Genomic DNA, 23,186 nt, shown 5'->3' with positions numbered 1-23,186 from the left:
CGTGCTAAATAGCGCCTCTTATCCATTTAGTACTTTTTCTGCAATGAATATGCAATATGGGGCGTTTATACGCAAAAGTGCGTCTTGTGGGAGGAGAACATGTAAATATATTAATTTAGCACTCGGAAAGTGATTTATTAAACCTGAACGCAATTTTGCTAACGGTATCTGACTCTATATTTAACACGTTTCAAAAGAAGGTGCAAATGGTCTGTATGCGTAATTGCGCACACATGGCAGCGGTTATTGTCGCAAGAAGGAGACATCGAAATGAAGCAAGGAGACGCAGAGAACGCATTTTTTCACTCCGTGTGAATATTTTTGCAATGAACGAGGAAACGATCATCAAAACATATCGTTTATCCAGCATTGCCATTTTGGAGCTGTTGGGGGAACTCCGAATGGATTTGGAGCCAGCCACAAGGAGGACCCACGCAATACCAGATATCACAAAACTCCTTGCAACATTGCACTTTTTTGCATCTGGGTCATTCCAGCGTACGGTTGCAGCGAGAGCTGGGATCTCCCAATCTCGTTTTTTCAGAAGTGCTGTCCGACGGGGTCGGGGTTCTCCCCCTGCGCCTGTGGAGCAACGTACCAAATGCTGCGGGGATCCCATCCACAGTCACAGGCCAATACAAAACACCTGTTTTTTTTTTTGTTTGTTTTTTACTGCAGCACATACACCTTAGGGAATAAAGGTTGCCAATTTATATATATATAAATATATTTATTTATTTATTTATTATTTATTTATTTATTTATTTTTGTTGGGGGTCACTGTAAGATTTAAATTTCTTAATGCACTAGTTTGTACAGACTACAAACTACTTTGCCGCAAACCACAAAACGCGCAAAACCATCATTTAAATAGGGCGTCTCCAACAGTTTTGCACCTGCCACCAGTTACGCAATCACTCTTGTTAAATCACCCGCAAACCATGGTTCAGCCCCTCGCGCAAAATTCCAGTTTGCGAGCGCAAATTACTGCACGCAAAATTGGATCTTGATAAATCCGGCCCAGAGTGTATAAAATGAAATTCTGTTTAGTACAGCTTTCCAGACAGTAAATTAACATTTCCATTCCTTAAAGTGCAGCAGTGATCAAATGTGTGGGAGAAATAAACAACGTGCAAAAAAACACACAAAAAAATCCATTAATATGGAAGTTTCAGTGTTATGCAGAGTCTGTGACATGATTTAGAGTTTTTTCAACAGTTCAGCGCTCTGATGGTGGTAAGGAAGAAACTGTTGCAGAATTTTCTGGACCTTCATCAAACTAATGTGTATTCTTTCTATCTTAAATGATTCACACAGCATCATCAGAGTGGTGAAAAGCCAAGATGTGAAAAGTATAGTTTGCATTACATCAGTTGACCTACTAATGTTGAGTAGTAGGGGTGTAAGAAAAAAATTGTTTCTGTCTAATATTGCAATGATTCATTAGATATTGGTATGCATTCAAAATACGGCCAAATTAAACTAAAATTTTAAAAATATTAATAAGCAAACATTCATTTCACTGGCTTATTTTTATATAACTCAGGATTGCAGCTGCAGCTGGTAGTTGGAAGAGTACCACCCAAGAGTCTATTGTTCAGTTGCTCTTCAGCCGCCGCAGCAGAGCAACATCATGATCTGGTGAGGTTTCCCAGTGCTATACTATTATAAAATCACAATATATAGTTTTTTATACTGTATCAGAATATGTTGGTATAAATCATGACACGTAATCGTAATAACAAGCGTATTGTCAAATTCTTGCCAATTCACAACCCTAACAAGAAGTTATACAGTATAAGAGTAGTACCAAGTTTATGATGTAAGATGTTGCCTTTAATCAATAATAAAAAGGTCGTGAGTACCCTAAGTTGCAAGTGAGCCCACAAAACTGTGATCAAATAACTTCTATAGATGGGCTTAGCATGAAAGATGTATTTAAACCCCTCTGGAAACTCACCTCACAGCAAGGTATCCCCTCACACACATTTCCATGAACCACTTGAAAGGCGTCGCCTCCATCTTCCCACCCATGATCATCACCATTTCATCTGTGAGCTTGATATCTGGCTCCCAGCCCAGATTTCCCCCAGGAGAGCTTTCAAACATGAACCCAAAGTCTAAAAGCATAAATAGAGCATTAGCCACAAAAATGAAGGTTTAAAGCCGGGTCCAACTAGGCCCAGGAACTAAAAATACATGTAGCTACTTGAAAATGTTAATGAATATTGCAGACAAGAGTAAAATTGAAGAAACAGCTGAAGATCAAAAACATAGGGTTCATTACAGCAACAATAATAAGATCCCCCCAAAAAATGTGTGCAGGAACAAAGTAGCTTTAAAATTTTCTGTATACATGTTGCTTTTTAACATGCCTAATCTATTGGAAAAGGTAACAAAATGTCATGTTTCTCTAGGTTGTGAAAAAGAAATGACAGTTGCCCATTTCTCTTAGGCTAAATTCAAATATCTCAATATGTCAAACTGTTAACGACACACAGAGGAAGTTGCCATATTTAGTGCTATCAAAATAGTGCAGGCAGTAAGGAAGGAGCTAGGAAGCTGAAGCAGTATAGTTCCTAGAACCGATTCAGTTAGCATAGGGACCTCCTGATGTTCACATCAGAGTTTAACCTGTTCAGGCCTCTTTCATGAATTTATTGAGGCATGTTTGAAAAGCATGGTCGGACTTTCATTCAAATCGATCTTTTTTTTAATTTATTACTTTTACGAGATTACATATTTTTTCTGTGACAACCGTTGGTTTTTCTTTCATTAATGAGGGGGGACCAACAATTCTGTCCATGTGTTTAATTTATTTCTTCACGCGACACATGCTTACGTCTGCAACTTCATGTTTTTAGGTTTTCAAATAGGGAGCTTCATTTGTTCGCTCCGTTTGTTTAACTTTTGTTTGTTTTTGTAGATCTTTTCCTAAAGGATATTGTCCTTATTTGATAAGCATCATTCATGTGCATGTCAATCTCGTAATGATGTTCATAAGGCTGAACGCTGTCTGGAGCTCCTTTCCTACCCTGGATAGTGTTCCTTCTGCTAACCCAGCAACAGGTAAAGGGTTAGGAGCTAGGAATAGGAGGTAGGAGCTACAACTTCTGAAGGATATTCAGTATGGGATAGTCAAAAAGACATGGCTTTTACATAAAGCAGATATATGTAAAGTCAGGAATCAACCGCAAGTTGCTACTTCCTCAAACTTTACTATTAACACTTTCAGAGCACCAACTAAAAGTTAAACACTACTCAACGAGTTGCATTACAACTTAGACAATGATCCAAGTTTATTTCACTGGCTCATACATTAAGTAAGATATTAGAGTAGGATTAAAATCCCTACAACATAATGGTAGAGAAAAACATAAATGAAAAGATAAAATAAGAATGTTTTGAGTATTTTCATAGGACTACCAATAAATGTGGATAACTCTTTATGATTTAAAAGAAATGCTAAACATTTGGTTTATTGTCTAAAGATTTAAAGTCTAAAAATAGATTAAGATGTGCCCACCGATGTGAATGAGGTGGCCCTGGCTGTCCAGCATAATGTTTCCGTTGTGTCTGTCTTTTATCTGCAGCAAGAAGAGCAGCAAGCTGTAAGCTGCCATACTGCGAATGAAGTTATACCGTGCCTAAAAAAGACAAAATATTAGTTCAGATGTCAGTTTGCATTGAAGTAATAGGATGGTTAGTGGAGGATGTCTTAGTATTTACCTTCTGAAAAGCAAGCGTGGATTCATCTCCATACTGGTTCCTGAAGTAATCATACATCCCGAAGTCAGTCTGCCGACCCAGTTGGTCCCGAGACTTGCAGTCTGGGATGCACTCAATCACTCCACACTATGGAAACAGTGATATTATGAAAGGGGTAGAGTGGCTTACAGAAACCACCATTCCAGTTAAACATTTGTGTCTAATTATTTAGTTTTTTGTTAAAGATATTTTCTGTAGAGGCCGAGAAACTGCATTTCAAAATACTATAGACTAGTCGAGTTTAGGCAAGCTAGGTTACACTGTACTTTCTCTTTAACCCAAGGTGTGATACATGAATCTTAGCAGTTCAAATGATTTTATCTCTAAGAGACTGCTGTTAACCAAAGAAACGTTCAGTAGCAACAAAAGATAACGTCTAGAAGCAGCAGCACACAAGGCCCAGGTTCATTGTGGCTTGTTCTGCTCTTGGGTTTAGAGAAGGTCGTGTCCTGACCCAAAAAAACAATGTGAAGAGAAGTTACTCATTAAAACAACAGTGAGTTTCAGTAGTTTCAGAGTTGAATCTCCCTCAATCAGCTTCCAGTCTCAGAATCATAGTTGTGCTCAGGGATTACTAAAAGTAATAAAAGCTGACAATGTCTTTTCCACCACTGTAAAAGTTCCAATCTTTAGCCACATAGTGCTATGAAAGTAAAATGATAGAGATTATTTGCAAATCAGTTTAAATCTGTAGTTTTTACATAGAAAACTCTGAACCTATAATTATCCACCATCAGGCAGAATTTAAGTCAAACATCCAACTTGAAACTCTTATATTCTGAATTTAGAGAACAATATGGTACATACTATTATAACAGACCAGTAATAACCATTATATACCTTTATGTTTTAATGATTACTTATTGCAAGAAATGAAATGTGTGCCCTAGGAAAAGATATGACAAATTTTATTTTGAAATTTAATTTAATAGACCTAATTTCAGAATCATCACCCATTTTTAATTGAATTCAGAAGATAAACAAAAAAAGTTATTTTTGAATTGAATTTATAGTATATATTTGTAGAATAGTGGCAATGTATCTAAGCATATTCATGTATATAGCTTTTAGATTAAGCTTAAGATTCAATTAGATAATGATTTGTGCATAAAATCTGTCAAATATTTTCCATTATGCTTTTCTTTTTTTAATGAATGAATAAATAAATAGATCTGGCTGCATTTGGGAAAGTACATTTTTTGTAATATTTTGACATTTTAAATTTTGTTTGTTTGTTTGCGCTGCGATGGACTGGCGACCTGTGCAGGGTGTACCCTGCCTCTCGCCCAAAGACAGCTGAATATACTGTAGACACCAGCACCTCTTGCAACACTTGGTGTTAAGCGTGTCAGAAAATGGATGGATGGATCGAAAATTGCTTTGTATGAGGAAATAGTTGAGTCTTACTCCAGGAGCTGTGGCCACCACTCTGTAGGGAAAAACATAGAGATCCAGCCCTCCCAGCTGGAAAATGTTCTTGAACAGGCTGATTATCTGCAAAGCCAACATGTCCTGCAGACACAGAGAAAGCGGTAAGAAGAGGAGCATATGATTTAAGATTCATAGCTTCCATCAGGGAATGATAAAAAGGACATTGAGCTTTTTAGACCTGTCTGCAGTCATCTCCAACTTTGAAGATAGCTGCTTGCCAGCAGATTCTCCTGGCCTCTTCCTCACCATTCATCTCATCCACAGAATCTGAATGGGACTGAAGTCCTGTAGGAGAGGATGGTGAGATGGACAAGCAAATTAGAGAAATATTAAATCTACTTTAAATATTCCAGATCACTTTTCACAAGATGTAGAATATTTTGGATGTTTTTGCCACTAATAGTACCTTCTTTTTCTAGCTCACTCACTCCACATCTTCTAACTTTGAACTTGGCCAAGTATGGGGCTTTGGCAGCACTGCAAAAAAGAGAAAAGGCATTTGAATATTTTATTTTGACAGATAAAACAAAAAGGTAATTATATAAATCTGATTTATTCTTGTTGATCTGGTGGCTGACCTCTGCATGGGAGTACCAGACTTATAGTCTATATCCAAAACTATGGCCTCAGGGTTACTGGGAAGATAGCACCCACATTGGACTTTAATCTGAGCCAAGGCTTCCAGACAAGCCTTTTTCCGTCCCTCCCCTTTAGGAATAGGCCTGAAAAAGACAAACAAAAACAGGTTACAAACAACTTTTCTGATCTTCTGTGCATGGACGTTTGTTATTCAGACTACTGAGCTCAATGGGCATCAAACTAAATGACTTCAGACCACAAGTGACAGCTTTTTCTGCTGTAAATCACAGAGGAGAGTCACTTATACAGAGTGGAGGCCTTGGGACAGTAGAGATTTCTCCCCTGTTGTTGCAATTAGTGCTGTAATGAGGGCAGAGGGGAAACCTCTGGTCTCTTCTGAGCTGACACAACACTTTCAGTAAGAAATCATCTCATTGAGTCCACATATTCACAGACACGTGTGTTTTCCAGATCAATGCATGATGGAAACGACAGAAGGGCAATTGGTGGCTAAATTAATGAACAACAAAGGGATTCAGAGAGAGGAAGTGGAACAAAACACCTTCACTGCTGGGAAAACACGCCACTTCATAAACACCTTAAAGATTACATGCAGGATTCTAAACTAAAGTTACAAGGTGATAACTTTAAGACTGTAAAAATTATCTACATTTTTTCAGGGTCAGTGGGTTAGATTGAAAATATTTTGATTTTTTATTGGTACCCAATTTAGCTTTTAATTGGGAAAATGGTCAATGTGTGTTAAAAACAGCCCCATAATATGATGACTCCCAGCAGCCGTTTCAAATATAAAGTAAAGAGTTCAGTGATAGGAAAATGTATTGACTGTAAAAGCTATGGTTACTGGAGTATAAACCAAAAGCTATGCAAAATTGTGTTTTTACATTGTTCAAAGGAAACAAAACAATACAAACAATAAGGTCCTATTCTATGATGATTTAAAGTCCTGTTAGTGTCACTTCATTTACTGTATCTAATAACAAACTAACCTCTACTTTACTAACAAACGATGCATAATATGAGAGTTTAAGGCAGATCCAATCACTTTCAAACTTGTTTTGTTTCACAACTGAAACTTGACTCAAAGTAAATAAGCCAATTTTTTCACACAGTAAAATTATCAAAGACAATTCATTTAAATTCTGCTGAATATAAGTCCATTTTAACATCTTAAACTTTGTCAGTTTTAGTATTTTTTTACCCTTAAGGAAATAATAAATCAGTATTGACCAGTAAAAGCCTGACCAGTTCATCAGCGCATATTTCTGCGCCTGGTGACAGCTGATTTATATTGAGTTGGACTGTGTCTGTTGCACTTTTTGTGCATCATCACTAGGGGTGCACCGATTAATCAGCCGGCCGATTTAACGGTCTCGATTTGTGATCGGCCGATATTTAGATTTGAAACTGATCTTTTTCACAGATCTTATCTACCTCTGCAAAAGTCCAAAAGTCAATGCTCCAAACTTTGATCTATATTTGAGAGCAGTAATTTCAGAAGTTTTTAACATTTCACAGGTATTGATTAATGCCTTTCAGTAAGATAAGGGGTATTTAAGGGGTTTTGTGATCTTACAACAGACTATATCGGTTATAAAAAAAAAAATCTGTATCGATGAAGATTGGAATCGGCATGTTCAGGGATTAAAGCAAAAAAAAAAAAAATCCTTTACTTTGAAACCAGGTGGTCTGCGTGAGTGTCACAGTGAACGCAGAGATGTTCCCACCTCCTCTGCAGACACTCTGCTTTATCTCTCCCAAATTATAGGTGACCGCAGACAGTGCCACAGACAGGAGGCCTCTGGTCAGATCTACATCCGCTCTACACTATGCGTATTTCCTGTTTGGTACCTTACCGGCTTGTTTTGTTTGTATGACCGCCATTACAGAAAACGACTCGTGAAGATGGACAAACAAGAAGAGCGAGGTGCGTGAGAACGACCCTTTTTCCACCTGGTTCCCCGCCTTTTTTGCCGTCCTGTTCCTCCCATGTCGCACAAACTTGCCACAACTTCCTCACCGCCTCGGCCGTATCTAGACCCACAGCTAGTTCCTGATTGCCCCTCTTGCGTTGTGGTGTGGAATAACATAGCACAGACCACGCTTCAATATTTTTGCATAAATCCAAGTGTCTGTGCTATACCTACGAAAAGCTCACTGGGACACACTGCTGCAGGAGTATAACCATGCTGTGAGAGGTTGTGTTCGGTGAGGAAAGCACAAACCCTTATTTTTTACTTGCATACATGGTCAGTTATTGACGCTGGTAAATCAGTTGTTGCCGTAGCTCCCGGCAAACGTGTGCGGGACCGCACAAACAGCACTCTATTGCTATTAGTTTCAGAGCGCTCCTTTGCAACCATTGCCTGAGTGAGGCAAGAGGAATTTTGATTGTCTTTTTAAAATTTATTTACAATCAATTTATTTTCAAGTGATTTTTTTTTTACCCATGGGCAATCGCTACAAGCTGGAAATCCAGCCTGGGGCTGGAATACTTTAATCCCTGCATGTTAGCAATTCTAAAGATCGGGTATCGGTGATCAGAAAGCAGCGATCGGTGCAGCCTTAATCCTCACCATTTATAGAAATCGGTTTGCAGTGAACATTTTTAGAGCAAGAATAGCTTCAAGGATTTAAATAATGTTCAGGCAGCACAGAGTTGTGATTGGCAAGAAATAAAAGTGGGATGTTTAATCCTAGTAAAGGCACTAAAATGCATGCAAATATTTAATAGATGATGCAATTTTTATTAATTAGACAGGATAACATTAGTGTCTTTGTTTCCATATCTATGAATAAGTTCAGCCACCAGAGAGATTTAAATTGATCATTGAACAAAGCCCAATGGGCACCAAACTACATTTGGTTAAATAAAGGGTAAACAGAAACAAGGATTTTTGATGAACAAATTCTAATCAATGTGTTCATATAAGCATCCCAAAAGCAGGATTGAAAAACAGCCTAGATACAAACTGGTATTAGGTTCAGGCAGATAGTATGGTCCTACTTGATAATGGCAGAAACATTGGTGATCTCGTTGAAGAACTCAAACTCTCTTTGGTAAAAGTCTTTTGCTGGGCCAGAGAGCGATCCAGTAATCTCCTCCACCATCTGTTCCAACAACTCCCCGATGTCAGCTGAAGAGATGCAAAATATAAAATAAAAATCAGACATAATTATAGTTTTTATTACATTGCTTAGCCTCTCAGAATCTGCTCCTTGTGCATTTGTGTTGATTCTGGTTAAATATCTCACGGTCTTTCTGGTGTCCCTCCTCATCCAGGTAAATGTTGGTCTTCATGTTCCAGATGAACTGGTGAGCCAACAGTTGAGATTTCTGAGCGGCCCAGAGGATGTACTCTCTCACATAACCCATCTAGATTATAGAGAATAAACTCAGGAATGCACGTATAATGCAGGAGTTTAAATACATTTGCAGCATTGGATGTTTTAATACAAACCTTATCGTAGCGAAGGGCTTGGACAATTTGAGGGATGTAGAATAAAATGGCATCCTAGCAACACAAAAAAGGAGAATTTTTACTGATTACTGCAAATCAAATACATTTCAGAGCAGTTTTCAATTCTACATTCATTATGTGTTTATATGCATACAGGAGGAAAGGAGCGCAGAACTTTGACCCCATACTGAGCTGTGAGGGGGTGGGGAGGATACATGGAGGAGAAGTAGGACAGTCCAGTTGGTGGATCTGCTGGGGCCCAGCAGAGGATGTGACTGAGTTCTGGAGAGTCTGCATCAATTGTGTGCCAAGTCACCAAGAACTGCAGACAAAAGAACAGAACTTAACCAACATTTACATCACATTAGCAGATCCTAATGTGTAGCATGCATGACCCAATCGACTTCATGTTGGGAAAAAAAATCCTCCAGAGAAATCACTGTGTATGAGTCATATCAGCAAGTAAAAAAAAACAAAACAGATAAACAATGTCAAAGTGAATTATGCAGAAAGTGATGCAGCTCTTTAGGGACAGCTGTTGTCTTCTCCCTTGTCTCTACTTTACTCACTGATGGAGCCCATTAGGAGCTTGTTAAAGCAGAGCTAAACAAGATTAACCTGTTATGCAAAAAAGTTTAACTATAAGAACAAAGAAAGTTTATGATCACAAACGTTTAAGTTTCAGCGTTTGGATTTAAATTGCTTCATGTTAAGAAAGCAGATTGTGTACCCAGGTTGAGAAAAGAATCTCAAGCAATGAAACAAATTTTTTGTCCATTTCCATGAACCACATATCTCATTCAGTTGTGTATGAGGAGGGGGAAAAAACTTATTCTGTACTTTGTTTAGTTGGGGGCTGGTAATGCACATTTAGTTGACAAATATGTTCTTTCAACTATAACAATATTGTACAACTTTGGTACTTGATGTTTTGTCCATTCAACAAAAACCCACTTAGTCAGTCAAGATAAACCCTTCTGGTCTCAAACTGAGACCTGCTATTTAATCTCTATTTGTTTCAGATACATTAAAAACCCTCAGATACAAAAAATATTCAGGTACATTAAGTCAAATATAAATTGAGCTGCAAGCTATTTTCCTTTTTCTCTTTTTTTTCAACGGGCTAACCTTTACTGCTTCAGGAACATCGCAGACAGCAGCTGGATCCATTCGTACCAGACGTGTCACTTCAGACACAATAGACTCTGAGTTCTTAAATCTGAGAAAAAACATACAACACAAAACTGAGAGAACGTGTACTGATGAAGAAAAAACATTTATTTAAAACATAAAAAACACTGAAAAGGCTTGTGCTTAAGCATGCCATACTTAGGCTATTAAAAGAATGAAACAAACAGATTGTTTTATGTATAACTGCATACTTATTTGGCAATAACAACAAGCTAATTTCTATCAATTAAAAAGGAAAATTGAATTAGGTTTATTTATATAGTACCAATCCACAACACATTTCATCTCAAGGCATATTCAATCAGATCATACAGTCAGATTGTTTAAAAGTTTTCTATCCAAGGAAGACTAGCTGATTGCATCGACTCATTGACTTGAAGGCAATCCCTTACACCAAGCATGCTTGTAGCAACAGTGGAGAGGAAAACTCCCTTTAGTAGGAAGAAACCTCCAGCAGAACCAGGTAAAAAACCTCAGTGTAAAAATTATATGACGTGTATTTTTGATGGTTATAATTAATGTTTTTAACCATTTAAAAACATTTCCAAACCTTTCCAGATACAAATTTACAGGTTTCCTGGACTGTCTTACCAATAATTTTCATTCTTTCTGAATGAAAGCTCAATCATCATTATATAGCAAATTTTAAATTAGCAAACATCAGACTTTAACTGTTATGATTATTTGATGTAATTTGCAATCTGTATATAGAAAAAATGTTGGGTAAAAAAATATTTATATTTTGTAGGCTCATAATCAAAATCCACAGTGTTCAACTTTTGCCTTTAAGTGAGTAGGTAAAGTCTATTTAGATCAGACTTTCAAAACATGACCGTTAAAGTTGTGTGATTTTTTTTTACTGATGAAACCTTTTAGGGGAGTCGAAGCCCTTTTGTGTTTACAACATATGCACATAGGACATTAAACAGCAGGGGTCTTCAACCTTTTCCAGGCCAAGGACCCCCAAACTGATGGCGGGATGGAGCGGGGACCCCCTAATTATATATATTGTACGAAATTGTGTTATATCAAACTGATCCTATAGTCTCTCTATTATAGATGGGAGTAATGTAATGAAAGTAATTTCTCCCTGGGTTTATTAAAGTATTTCTGATTCCTGGTTGATGGGACAGGTGTTGTGAATGAAACGGTGCCTAGCTTGAAAGAGCTCCTGTGCGTCACTGAATTTGTGCATTAATGACTGAAAGACATATTCTGCCTCCATTTATCTGTTTACTTCAGTGTGTTAAATTCATGTTAATGTGTATTTAAAGACATTTCAATAAGTGGGAATATTGCAGGGGGGAATATATAAAAAAAAAAAGTCTAATAAACCAAAACTTTCGTGACCCCCATGCAGAACCTCCGTGGACCCCCTAGGGTCGCGGACCCCCTGTTGAAGACCTTTGCTCTAAAGCAATAAAGAAAAAGTAGATAGTATGGTGACCAGTGGCAGCTGGTCAATAGAGGGCACTAGGGCGCCCCCACACCCACCCAATGAGCTTGATTAACATGACCAAAGGAGCAAAAAGCAGTGATCTGTCCAAACGGTCAGTAAACTGAGTTTGCTATAGAGTCCACTATATAGTTCCCGTTGTATGTGGACAAAGTAAGCCTGATGAGCTATGAGAACAGCACATTTTAAACAGGGCATGCACAAGGAGAAATGGGCTTGGCCATGCTCTTGCACACAAAATTTTGTTTTAAGTGATGAGGGTGGGTCTTTAAAAAAATCCTCCACTATACCTTCAAGACATAAAAAAATATATAATAATAATAAAATTTCATAAATTAAATAAAAAAATTGAAATATATTAATACATTTTTTAGATTTGCAAGATAAATATTTATTCTTTAATGGTGAGTAAAGCTGTTTCGTCGTCGGATTGATGACATTTTTTCAAATGTCAGGACTGACCTAGTATGGATACAGACAGGTAGGGCTGATTTAAAGCACTTTTTAGAAAGGGCAAAGAGGCATGAACAATCTGGGATTCACATAGAAAATAATATAATATTAGTGTGCCTTTTCTAGGTTTTTGTTAATTTGCATAGTTGCTCTTAAATATTTAAACTATTTATTCTCAGAAAAATAAATAGTTTTATATATAAAAAAAATGTAAAACTGTCAAATAGCTTCACAATTATTAAACTTTGTTTTAGGTTTGTGACACCATATTGGACCAGGCAAAACACAGATTTGCCTTCACAATACCCCAAAAGGGCAAAAAATAAACCTCTACATGAAATAATTTTTTTGTTTTTTTAAAGTGTTTTTAGAATTTTTGTTGTTGTTGGCATTCATATAAATATACTGGTGTGATACTTGGTATATGTTTGATACGTCTACTTTGAATTTATAGCCCCCCTGGAGAAAACTCCAATAGCCGCCAGTGATGGTGACCATAATCGAGGTGCGATGAAAGGTCTGAGTCAAGCTTGGATTGGACCAAGTCATTCTTATAAATCCAGACTTTTAAATTGAAACAGGCAGGATATAGACAGATATTCTTATTTTCCATAATCTCTTCTTTTATCTAAACCTAGACAGAAGATAAAATTTAAGTTGATGCCTTTTTTAAGCTGCATTGAACTCTGTTTAACTCTGAATATATTATATATATATATATATATATATATATATATATATATATATATATATATATATATATATATATATATATATATATATATATATATATATATATATATGGTATATTATATATATATATTCTATTTACCTTGCAGGCAGCTGCAGAGCCAGGTAAGGAGATATACTCCAGGCCAGGTTGACGTTATCTTTCCACTGCTTTTCTGTCAGACTGATATATTTGGACCTCCAGTTGGCGATGCTGGTTTCCACTGACTGCTCTGTTGCTATAGCGAGCTCCTGAGTGGATAACGGGTTGTACCATATTGTCAGCCGCTCAATCTCACTGGCCTGGGAAGAGATATGAAAGACAAGGATTCATTACAAAACTCTAAAAAAAAATGTGTTTAACTCGACTTTACAACACTATAGATATGTACGAATTACTATTGTAGAGAAATACCAGTAAAGCCAGTAACAGAGTCCGTCTTTTCATGTAATATTTGTGCAGCTGTGAACCTCGGTTGCTTTTCTTAGAGAGCCCTAAAAACAGGATATGGATGTGATCTTCATGATTATAATAACCCAAAATAAAACGGAAGTCTGCTAAAGAAGGTTTAACTAGTGTTTCACCTGACTTCTTGGAAATAGTTGACATCCCAGAGGACAGAGGGTAGGTGTTGATCCACCCCTGAGGAATCTGCTGCCTCTGGCCGACAGCGATGTCCAGACTGCTCCTGCTGTCTGCAACTGCCATTACAGACAGACTGTTCACCGACATGTCCTGGGGATCTGGATGAACAAAATCCTCATAAATCCATCCTAAATATTCATTAACTTCCTCATAATAATGCTAGTTTTTCTTAAGATAATAAAAAAGGAAGCATCTGCTTTTATTTATTTTTTTAATATAAAATCTGATCTGCAACAAACAAATTAAGTTGATGATGATGATGATTTTCTCTTAAAGAACAGATCATTTGTTAATATTTTGTTATTTTACCTGGGGGGACCAGCTGGGTAGCAGTGAGGTACTTCTTGTCAGACTGCAGGCAGGCATAAAACTTTATGATTATGCTGATGTCTTCTCTGAGTCTCTTATCTGTCTGAGTGGGAAATTTGGGAGCGACACTACAGGAAAACACAGATGGAAACAGTGATTATGAACAGAAGACTTTAAAATACAGAATTTTTTAACTCTATATTCATTTTAAATGCATTTTCTACCTAAAGAAGTCAAACGCTGTAGAGTAGATCTTCTCTCGCAGCACATTTCTGATGGTGGTGTTGGTCACAACATCAGCATGCAGCAGAGTTAAACCAAGAGTCAGCAGTCTAAAAGGATGGAGGTTGGTGATAAACTGCATTAGTTTACTATTATTCATTATTTTTGCCTGACAATATGATATTAAATCATTTTACCATTTTAATGTGATAAAAATATACCTGAATCTTGGGCCAATCGCAGCAACATGTCGGTTCAGGCTGCTTTTGGATCCTCCGACACTCAGAGAAAGAGATCTCTGCAAAATTGAAATGAAGATCTCCACCTGGTCCACGCTACTGTACTTGGCAATCTCAAACCTCTGCACCAAGAACTGTAAAAACAGCAGGAAATAAAATCTTTTATGAGTGAAAATAAGGAATCGTAGTTCTTCTCGGCATTAGATACTGGACACACACTTGTTTGTCCAGTATCTACTGCTGAGAAGAGGCTTCTTTGCTTTTTTGGCAATATCCTAATTTATATTTTTGAGGGGTGATTTCTATCATCATTATGGCTGTTTATTGCAAAATTCTACGTTGTTGAATTTTTGAATTCAAATGGGCTAAGAAATAAACTATCATGTCTGATTTGCTTTGCTGATTTAGTAGAAATTAATCCTATTTAAAAAATATATCCATCCAAGAAATGTTCTCCAACTTTGCTGCTTTGCAGAAGCATTGATGATTTAAATTAAAAGAGTGTAACTTTGTGTGAATGAGAGAAGATTCTCTGTGGACAAGGACTTACTGTCATTTCAAATAAACAAAACAAGAGTCTTTCTATTAAGATGTTTTAGCACCATGTATTAGCTATAACACAGTTGGCATTGCTCTCTGTAAACAACATTCTTACTCTGCATCCTAAAGTGAATATAGATTTTATTCATAAACATCTTCCTTCCACCTGAGTTATGTATTTTTTTTTTAAACAACTAAATCACCTTAAAAACACTTCAACACTTGTAGTTCTAATGTAAAAAGTTCAAGTTATTTAATTCTTTTAATACATCACTGAGAGCAAAAATGGCTCATCTTTAGTGTTATTCCCCACAGAGAAAACATCCAGCATAAAGACTGCAGTGTTCAGGGAAAATTTAACAGAGTTTATTTTTCATTCACCGATCTAACAACAATTAAACTTATGAATTTCCAGCCAGCTACCAGTTTTTAAAGGTGAAAAACATATTTGTTCATAAGCTGTAGACAATTTTTACGGGGAGTTTCCATATGCATTGGGCACAAACAGAGATTGCCTCTAAAGAAACCTAAACCTTAGGTAAATTCAAATAAAATGCTGACATTTTAATTTGAGGAAGAAAAAGATGCTGATGCTATATGGCTGCGTCTCAGTCACCTCTATCCAGAGGAAGTGAGGGATGACATCTGGAGCGCAGGGTGTTGGCTGGCTTTCCTCTGACACAGCCAGGGGTCTGGCCTCGACTTGAGTTTCTGAAAACAAACCCATCTTCAGCTCCATGGTCATCTGCCAAGCCCCTGCCATCTCACGCATGAACTATGAACATTAAAAGGAGAGAATAACATTACAATGCTTTCGCACAAAGTGGTATTTTAAACCTTTGCTGACATAAATGAAAAAGTCTGTGGTGAACACTTACTGGAACTTCCACTCCATTATGTGCAGCAAGGAGCCATTCCCAGCAGGCAATGGCCGTTTCCATCCCATGCTCTGAAAACATCTTCAGTGGAGACCAGCACAGATGGTGCAGCAGCTGGGGGTCGCAGTCTAAAAGACACTTTATATTAACTCTCAAACTCACATTACACATTTAAACTTCAGTTTAATGAACCGGACAGAGCTCACTTTTTGTATTTATAAGCAAAGCCGCCATTTTGAACATGACTTGAGTGAATGCTTCCGGGTCTTTTCTTTCTAGAGCGCTGGTCATTTGACTGATCATCATCTTGCTAAGATCAGAGTGGCTGTGTGTTGCCTCTGAAAACTGGATCATACCAGCCACCTGATGCAAAAAAAAAAACAAGCCAACAAATGCATTGATCATCATTCAGTATGCATACAATTTTAATTGGAAACAAATCTAATGCTAAGCTCTACCTCTCCGGTGTAACGGTTCCTTAAGTTAAGTGATGCCATGAAGTTGGAGTAATCTTTCTTCACACATGCCGGTCTCTCCGTCAGCTGAGTGGTCTAAACAGAAAACGTAATTTGTAAAGCCTGAGACCAAAAATTCAAGAGCTTGGAAAGTAGAACATGCAGCTGTGCAGTAAGAGTTGAGCATACACTTTTTGTGTGTGCAAGTTTTAAACCCCTGTCTGTCTGTAATTAGTGTTGAGACCAACCTGTGGAAAAGCAGCCTAGGGTTGAAACCATGGTGAAGGACAGCATCAGTTTAACCAGTTAGCCGAATGGATAACCAGCCATTCAAACCACCCGTCCATTGCCAGTAAGTAACCAGGTAAGCCGTAAATCAGCCAAACCACCAGGGAGGCAGTTGGGTCAGTTAAATGAAGAGAAAATACAAAAAAAAAAAAATGAAGCAAATAAAAAGACAGGTTTAGCAGAATGCAAGCACAGGAAAATATAACAAATGCTCAGCAAGCAAAATAAAGTTACACAGACTAGCTGGCATGCATACACAATACAGTAGGGTAAACAGACATATCTGTTGTTTACAACCCAGCTGTATGGATTTCAAACTCAACATAACATGTTTGCATGAAAAAAAAAAACTTCCATCAGTTTTATGAAAAAAGCAAGGCAGTTGCTGTAGAAGGAACATTTCCTTTGATAGAAAAGCATTTAATACTGAATAGATATTAACCAAAGGGCCACTGGGGCCAATGTTAGGTAAAATTATCGATCAAAGTGTGCCACACATTTTAATTAAGAATCTTTGAGCCTTTTAAAGTAGGAAACCTCTGAAAGTATGTGATTGACTCTGTAACAAAACAAGGCTATAGAGCAGGTGGAGGTTATAAATTTACAGGTATTCCTCATGGGGCATAAATGTAATTAGTACTACGATTTTTTTCTTTTAATCAGTGACTGCTTGCTAAATCCAAGATGATGACTGTTGGTCATTCCTCTTTTGTTTTTGCAAGTAAAGGCTGTAAATATTTCTGAGCCTAACATTACAGATATCTTTTTTTTTCTTCCGCATTTGGATAGCAATATCCAGTTTAGGTGTTACATGGATCTGTATTTCACCATCAATTTGTTTGACCTGGTGAACGACATCTACCAGGCTAATGTGCGCTCCAGAGCTTCAGCCCAAAATGTGTTAAAATAAGTTTAACCTGATGTGAAATATCAATCCATGAATCTGTGTTTGATTGTATCTTGGCAGTTGTCTGATACAAAGACACTGAATTTTTGCAACAACAACAAAAAACTAGTGAAAAACACATATGATTTTCAATACAGAAAAATACAATTTTATAGTAAATGTATTCAGTTTCAAACCATTCATTTTTGTCAAATTCATTTTTAAACTAATGTATTTCTTATCAGACGGATTACAGATTCAATTAGAGCAGTTCATATTCAGTTTCTGATAGCACAGGTTTCTGGCCATAGTTATGACTGAAAAAACAATCTTCTATATCTTACTGTACCCTTTCAAAAGCTGGGGGAAAAAATGACACAACAGCAACATGATAGAAATAAACATTATTTAAAAATATGAACCCTGTTATTATTATCCCCATCAATACTGACATGTTAAAAAATCAGTGACATACATAGACTGATGACAATGCCAATAATTTCAAATCCCTAGATGCAAAATCTTGACTGTGTAGAATAGAGATTTCACAATAATTATCCAGTTGTGCACCTATTTATTGTCTTCCTTGTAGCTTTAAAGATGTGTTGTATTATCACTCAAATTACCATGGGATAATTCAAACTAATAAATACAATTTAGTGATTGGTTGCCATTTCATGGGTTTATCAATATTTTTCTAGATATACGGTCTTTAACCTTTGCTCAACCTAATATCAGACATAGCGATGTGAATTATGCATCATTTTACAGTGGACACTTACACCAAGTGTAGTGCTCTGCCTGTTGTAGCCTGCAAAGTGCAAAATGCTTTCTGTGGCCATGGCAAGGCCAGTATGCTGAGAGAGTCCTGACACCCAGATCTGATGTTTGTTCAGGTATTCCTGCAAGAAAATGATCAGATAGGGTAAGAACATTAACAGCATAAAATACTTTTAGAGCAAATCTTTATTAGAGAAATATGTTTCCATCTCCTGCATTAAGATTCATAAGTTGTGCACAGAAGAACAAACCTGTAGGTGGGATTTTGTGACTGATGGGGCCCATTTCATTGCTTCTTTTAAAATCTCACCACAACGTGCTGCAAAGTCCTTAACTATGCTCTGCAATAAAATGTATATGTAACACTTATTCATCAAGAAGACTGAAAGACATTTACGGTAATCTAATTGTAACAAATAGGCACAATACAGGGTAATATATCATGCAAAGCTGATCAGTAACATTCAAGCCTCAGGATCTCACAATTGTAGAGTAGAGTAAAGTAAAACCCTCAGAGAAATTGTTCAAATTGTTCCCAAAGTGTCAACACCTTGTTTGGCCACTACTGTTTTTTCAGGAGTGCCTTAATTCTTTTTAGCATAGAGTTACATAGATTCTGTAATCCTATATATGACTCACAGTGAAAGGCAGATGCTTAAAAACAATATTCTGCTGCCCTCTATTGTTCACATTTAGAATTACAATTCAAACTCACCTCTCGAGCTTCATATGTGTCTGGAACAGTGATCCTGTACGGTGTGTCTGGAATATCATAGTACGGTTGATCCTTGTGTATGTCCTTAATAAATGATAAAGACACTGATAATGTGTAATAGAGCTTAAAGCAGGTGGTAATAATACCCTGTAAATCACACAATAGAAGAGGACCTGCAAAGTTTGTTAAGATGATTGAGCAAAGCAGTGTGGTGCAGGCTATAAGAGAAATTCACTTTCTTTTTTTAGTAGCATATTCTTTATGGATTTTGCTTGATTTCTATTTAGGACTAGACTAATTTTTGAATTAGAAACTAAAATGGTAATTATTTGGTACATATATATTCATTACAATGGTATAATGGTGTAACTTGCCACCATCAGTGTGTGAGTGTGTTGTGTGAATGGGTGAATGAATGTAGTGTAAAGCGCTTTGGTCAGGTCTCCTAACTTGAATAAAGGCGCTATATAAGTACATGCCATTTACCATTTACCATAAAACTAAAGCTATATATTTAGTTTATTTTAGAAACTCCTCTCAGTTACTGGACTCCTTTACTGTGTTCATGAGTAACAGCACTTTTAAGTCTATAAACAGGCTCAGGAATTTTTTGGGTTTTAAATATAATGCATCAATGAACTTATTCAGATAATTTTAAATGTATTTTTTGTGTTAGCATAAACTGATGTTATACTTTACCATGTAGGGTTAATAATGCACATTCTTTCCATTCAATAATTTTAAGAAGTTCAGAAATGTCCTCAATTTGGGTTTGAGCCTTATAAGATGTGATAATGGTGGGTTCAGAAACATGATGAGTTGAGAGCTGCTTTAAACTAATATAATCAATTAGGGATTTTCTCATTGGTTCACAGCTTATACGTACAGCGCTTAAAGACAGAGAGAGTGTTTGCAAAATATCCAACATGGTCTTCAGCACTCGACCACTCCACAGAAGATGGGGGAATCTGTTGAGGGACACAATAATTAGCAGAGAATACTTTTTTTAAAGACTGAGCCTACAGTTGTGCTTTAAAGTTTACCTACCCTTCCTTTAAAGACAAAAAAAATGGAAATCATGACACTATATTATATATATATCCTTCCTTAAAACCTGATCATCTGTAAAGATCCCCTTCATTTAGCTCCTGGCCTAACTTCTCTCTTGCAAATAAACTTTAACCGACCTCCACCCCATCTCCTCCCTCATTCTCAGACTTGTTTTCAGTCCCATTCACCATCTGGCTAATTCCACCACTAGTGTCCAGGCCTGGAGGGAAGGCTATAATAATCCTTTTCTAGGTTACTCGTCCAACTGTACGTTGATTCAAAGCATCTACGTTGTCTCCCGACTGCCAAAGAACTTATTTGGTTTATGTCTTAAAGTGCTTCTGTCTCCTTGAACCCCAGTTGGCCACTGCAAATGGCCACTCACACTGAGCCTGGTTTTGGTGGAAGTTTCTTCCTGTTAAAAGGGAATTTTCCTCTCCACTGTCGCTACAGGCATGGTCAGTGTGAGGGATTGCAGAGAGTCAATTAACTCACAATCAGCTGGTTTTCCTTAGATGGAAACATTTTGAAGAATCTGAATGTTACCTTTATAAATAAACTGAATAATACTTTTCTAACTGCAGCTTCTCTGCGTGAGTCTCTCCAGGTTGAAATTTTATACAGGTATGTTGGTTCACTGTTCATGAGCAAGGTTCTTTCATTTGTCAGGGTTTTTTTGTTTTTTAGAATATAAAAAAACAAACTCAAAATCAATATTTTATTTTACAAAATTATGATTTATCAAACTTAATTTCAGTTTTTTTTATTATTATTATTATTACTAATTTGAATTTATTATTTTTCTAATTGGGGGTATGTGAACTTCAAGTACGACTATATATAAGACAAGTGAGTAGCTGGACTCACGTTTCAGCCAAACCAGAGAGGTATTTGTCAGCCACCCTGCGGATTCGTTTGTGAGTGTGGTTGAAGTTGACCAATAAGAACTGAGCATGTCGTTCCAGCTCCTCTTCGTGTTCTTTAGTTTTCGGCTAAAAAATTAGAAAAATGCAAAAATGTTTAGCCAAATTAAAGAATGAAGTCTTTTTCTGATTAGAGGTCATGCTATCTACCTTTTCAGCCATCATCTGGAGGAAGACATCAAACACCTTGTCACCGACACAAATGATGCACTGCATCATTCCTAAAGGGATTTCATTGACAATAAAGAAGTTAATGACAAATTAAAAGTACTATGTAAACCAATGTGGTTTAAGCTCTTACCAGATTTATCTTTTTGGATGGCTTTGTCTTCAAAGTACCGAAACATGACCTGAAACCTGTCGGCATCATTTGATCGCAGCATCCTGACAAAGTATAAAGTTGAAGAAGATTATTAAAAACTGCACCAATTATATTATATTGAGGAACTTGTTGAAACTAAACAAGAGACATGTAAGATGTAGAGGTAGGTGAGCTGACCTCATGTATTCTAATCGGTAGACAGACAGCAGGTAGGTGGACATAGCAAAGTCTAGCTTGTTAATGAGAGCAGATCCTTCAGGAGAAGGGTCAAGCAGATTGCTGATTGTTGACCGCAGTTCACTCAACTCAGCCTAGAAGGCAAAAATGAAATATATAACAAGTTGGTGCTGAAGTTTGGTCATATTTAGAGTATGTAGATGTCTAACACCGTACCGGTGTCACTGTGTCATTTTTCAGAGCCGAGTTGTACTGCAGCTCAGAACGAAGAGGCTCTCCGCTTGGAAAGGTGAGGAGAGGAGATTTGGTGGCAATTTCACATACGCCCTCGTACCACTCCTCTGGCCATAACCCTAAAAACACAAAACATAAAAATTAAACATGTTGCCTAACTATGTTCATATATACATATATATATATATACACGCCTATCAATGACTGCTCATAGATCAATTGAAGAAACCAGTACACCCTTTGATACTGTGGTTTTCATAACCCCCTTAGCAGAGCTACAGTCTTCTGATGGACCTCAGTCTCTCGCATCCTTTTGGAAGAGTTTTGGCCAACACTTTTTTTATACATAGCTTTAGTTTATTATTTTTTTTTAATATTGCTAACACTCTTTCCACCATAGCTCTATCAAAGGTCTCTATTAAACTAGCACATAAATTCAAACCTTCAACCTGTTATTTTTGTCCATTTTCTTTGCAGATAAACTGCTGTTTAGACCTGTCGGTAACTCAGTTTGGGCTGAGATCCACTGCGGTGGGCCACCAAAGTAGCCAGGTGTTGTGTAGGCAAATTACCCCCTCCATTGTGCTTTACATATATGGAAATGGGCTTTTGCTAATGTGATCTAGTCAGTTTGTGTAAAACATTATGAGCAAAGATTGTCCAAGATTGTCACCTCTCCAAAGAAAATACTTAGAAAGATATTTTTTCCCCCCTAGGGAATCCTTCTCAACAAGCTCCTGTTCCTATCCCTAATTTAAGTGTATAAACTGTAATGCCTAACAGGCTGCATTTTTAGTAATTTAAGCATTGAATTAGTTTAATTGCAATTCTTAAAACATTTTCTACTTGTTATCCTTTATTTATGCATCTCTAAGGTCACTCCTTAAAGTTGTCTGTTTTAGGATTGTGATAAAAGACATTTCTGTCCTATGATTTCTTTTGTTAGCTTTTCCTATTACTGTACTGACTTTTAAGGAATTAATTTCTTATATTTGAGAAATTATATCTTAAGTTACTAAAACTACACTTATAATTTGTATATAGACTTCTCCTAATTTTGTTTAAATGTGTAATTACAGCTACTTGTGATTGACATTTTATGTGTATATGGCAACTCAAGGCCACTAACGCAACTTATGTGCAGCAATTTATTGTATTTGATGTCTTTTAGAGGTGCTGTAAGTCTGTGACGCTAATGAATACTTAAACGTTTTTCTCCTGCTCACCTGATCCTTCAACGGCAAAACCCATGACCACAGAGTACAACCAAAAGTCCCTGAACAGCTTCTGGAGACGAGGTTTGGCTTCTTTGATTGCTGGAAGTCTCCTGGTTAACTGTTTGGGGGGAAAAATAAAAATGGCAACAAAAATATGATAATTAATACTCTATAATAAAAATATTGACTCTTTTAAATGTAAACTGCAATTTTCTT

General features: G+C 36.9%; 1 protein-coding gene across 2 annotated transcripts in view; it reads right to left on the bottom strand.

Annotated features, from left to right (window-relative positions):
* The window catches only part of pi4kab (phosphatidylinositol 4-kinase, catalytic, alpha b), a 47,273-nt gene that overhangs the window by 2,457 nt on the left and 21,630 nt on the right, over positions 1 to 23,186 (bottom strand). The window contains exons 20-52 of one of the 2 annotated variants that reach the window (XM_038277271.1): positions 22,980 to 23,088; positions 21,736 to 21,872; positions 21,520 to 21,653; positions 21,322 to 21,404; positions 21,171 to 21,241; positions 20,965 to 21,089; positions 19,934 to 20,015; positions 19,048 to 19,131; positions 18,584 to 18,673; positions 18,335 to 18,454; positions 16,627 to 16,641; positions 16,382 to 16,474; positions 16,130 to 16,286; positions 15,924 to 16,051; positions 15,662 to 15,820; positions 14,488 to 14,639; positions 14,269 to 14,376; positions 14,045 to 14,172; positions 13,675 to 13,833; positions 13,505 to 13,584; positions 13,193 to 13,392; positions 10,389 to 10,479; positions 9,415 to 9,582; positions 9,261 to 9,314; positions 9,055 to 9,175; positions 8,807 to 8,936; positions 5,778 to 5,921; positions 5,606 to 5,676; positions 5,378 to 5,484; positions 5,176 to 5,280; positions 3,730 to 3,855; positions 3,527 to 3,647; positions 1,961 to 2,120 (exon numbers count right to left, since the gene is read on the bottom strand). In XM_038277271.1, coding sequence (XP_038133199.1) covers positions 1,961 to 2,120; positions 3,527 to 3,647; positions 3,730 to 3,855; positions 5,176 to 5,280; positions 5,378 to 5,484; positions 5,606 to 5,676; positions 5,778 to 5,921; positions 8,807 to 8,936; positions 9,055 to 9,175; positions 9,261 to 9,314; positions 9,415 to 9,582; positions 10,389 to 10,479; positions 13,193 to 13,392; positions 13,505 to 13,584; positions 13,675 to 13,833; positions 14,045 to 14,172; positions 14,269 to 14,376; positions 14,488 to 14,639; positions 15,662 to 15,820; positions 15,924 to 16,051; positions 16,130 to 16,286; positions 16,382 to 16,474; positions 16,627 to 16,641; positions 18,335 to 18,454; positions 18,584 to 18,673; positions 19,048 to 19,131; positions 19,934 to 20,015; positions 20,965 to 21,089; positions 21,171 to 21,241; positions 21,322 to 21,404; positions 21,520 to 21,653; positions 21,736 to 21,872; positions 22,980 to 23,088 — 3,812 coding nt within the window. The remainder of the gene's footprint in view (positions 1 to 1,960; positions 2,121 to 3,526; positions 3,648 to 3,729; positions 3,856 to 5,175; positions 5,281 to 5,377; positions 5,485 to 5,605; positions 5,677 to 5,777; positions 5,922 to 8,806; positions 8,937 to 9,054; positions 9,176 to 9,260; positions 9,315 to 9,414; positions 9,583 to 10,388; positions 10,480 to 13,192; positions 13,393 to 13,504; positions 13,585 to 13,674; positions 13,834 to 14,044; positions 14,173 to 14,268; positions 14,377 to 14,487; positions 14,640 to 15,661; positions 15,821 to 15,923; positions 16,052 to 16,129; positions 16,287 to 16,381; positions 16,475 to 16,626; positions 16,642 to 18,334; positions 18,455 to 18,583; positions 18,674 to 19,047; positions 19,132 to 19,933; positions 20,016 to 20,964; positions 21,090 to 21,170; positions 21,242 to 21,321; positions 21,405 to 21,519; positions 21,654 to 21,735; positions 21,873 to 22,979; positions 23,089 to 23,186) is intronic. The other variant, XM_038277272.1, reaches the window with a different exon arrangement.

The sequence above is a fragment of the Cyprinodon tularosa genome, unplaced genomic scaffold (assembly GCF_016077235.1).
Source record: "Cyprinodon tularosa strain WSP-4 unplaced genomic scaffold, ASM1607723v1 ctg130, whole genome shotgun sequence".
NCBI lineage: Eukaryota > Metazoa > Chordata > Actinopteri > Cyprinodontiformes > Cyprinodontidae > Cyprinodon > Cyprinodon tularosa.
This window is presented reverse-complemented; position numbering and strand designations above follow the sequence as displayed.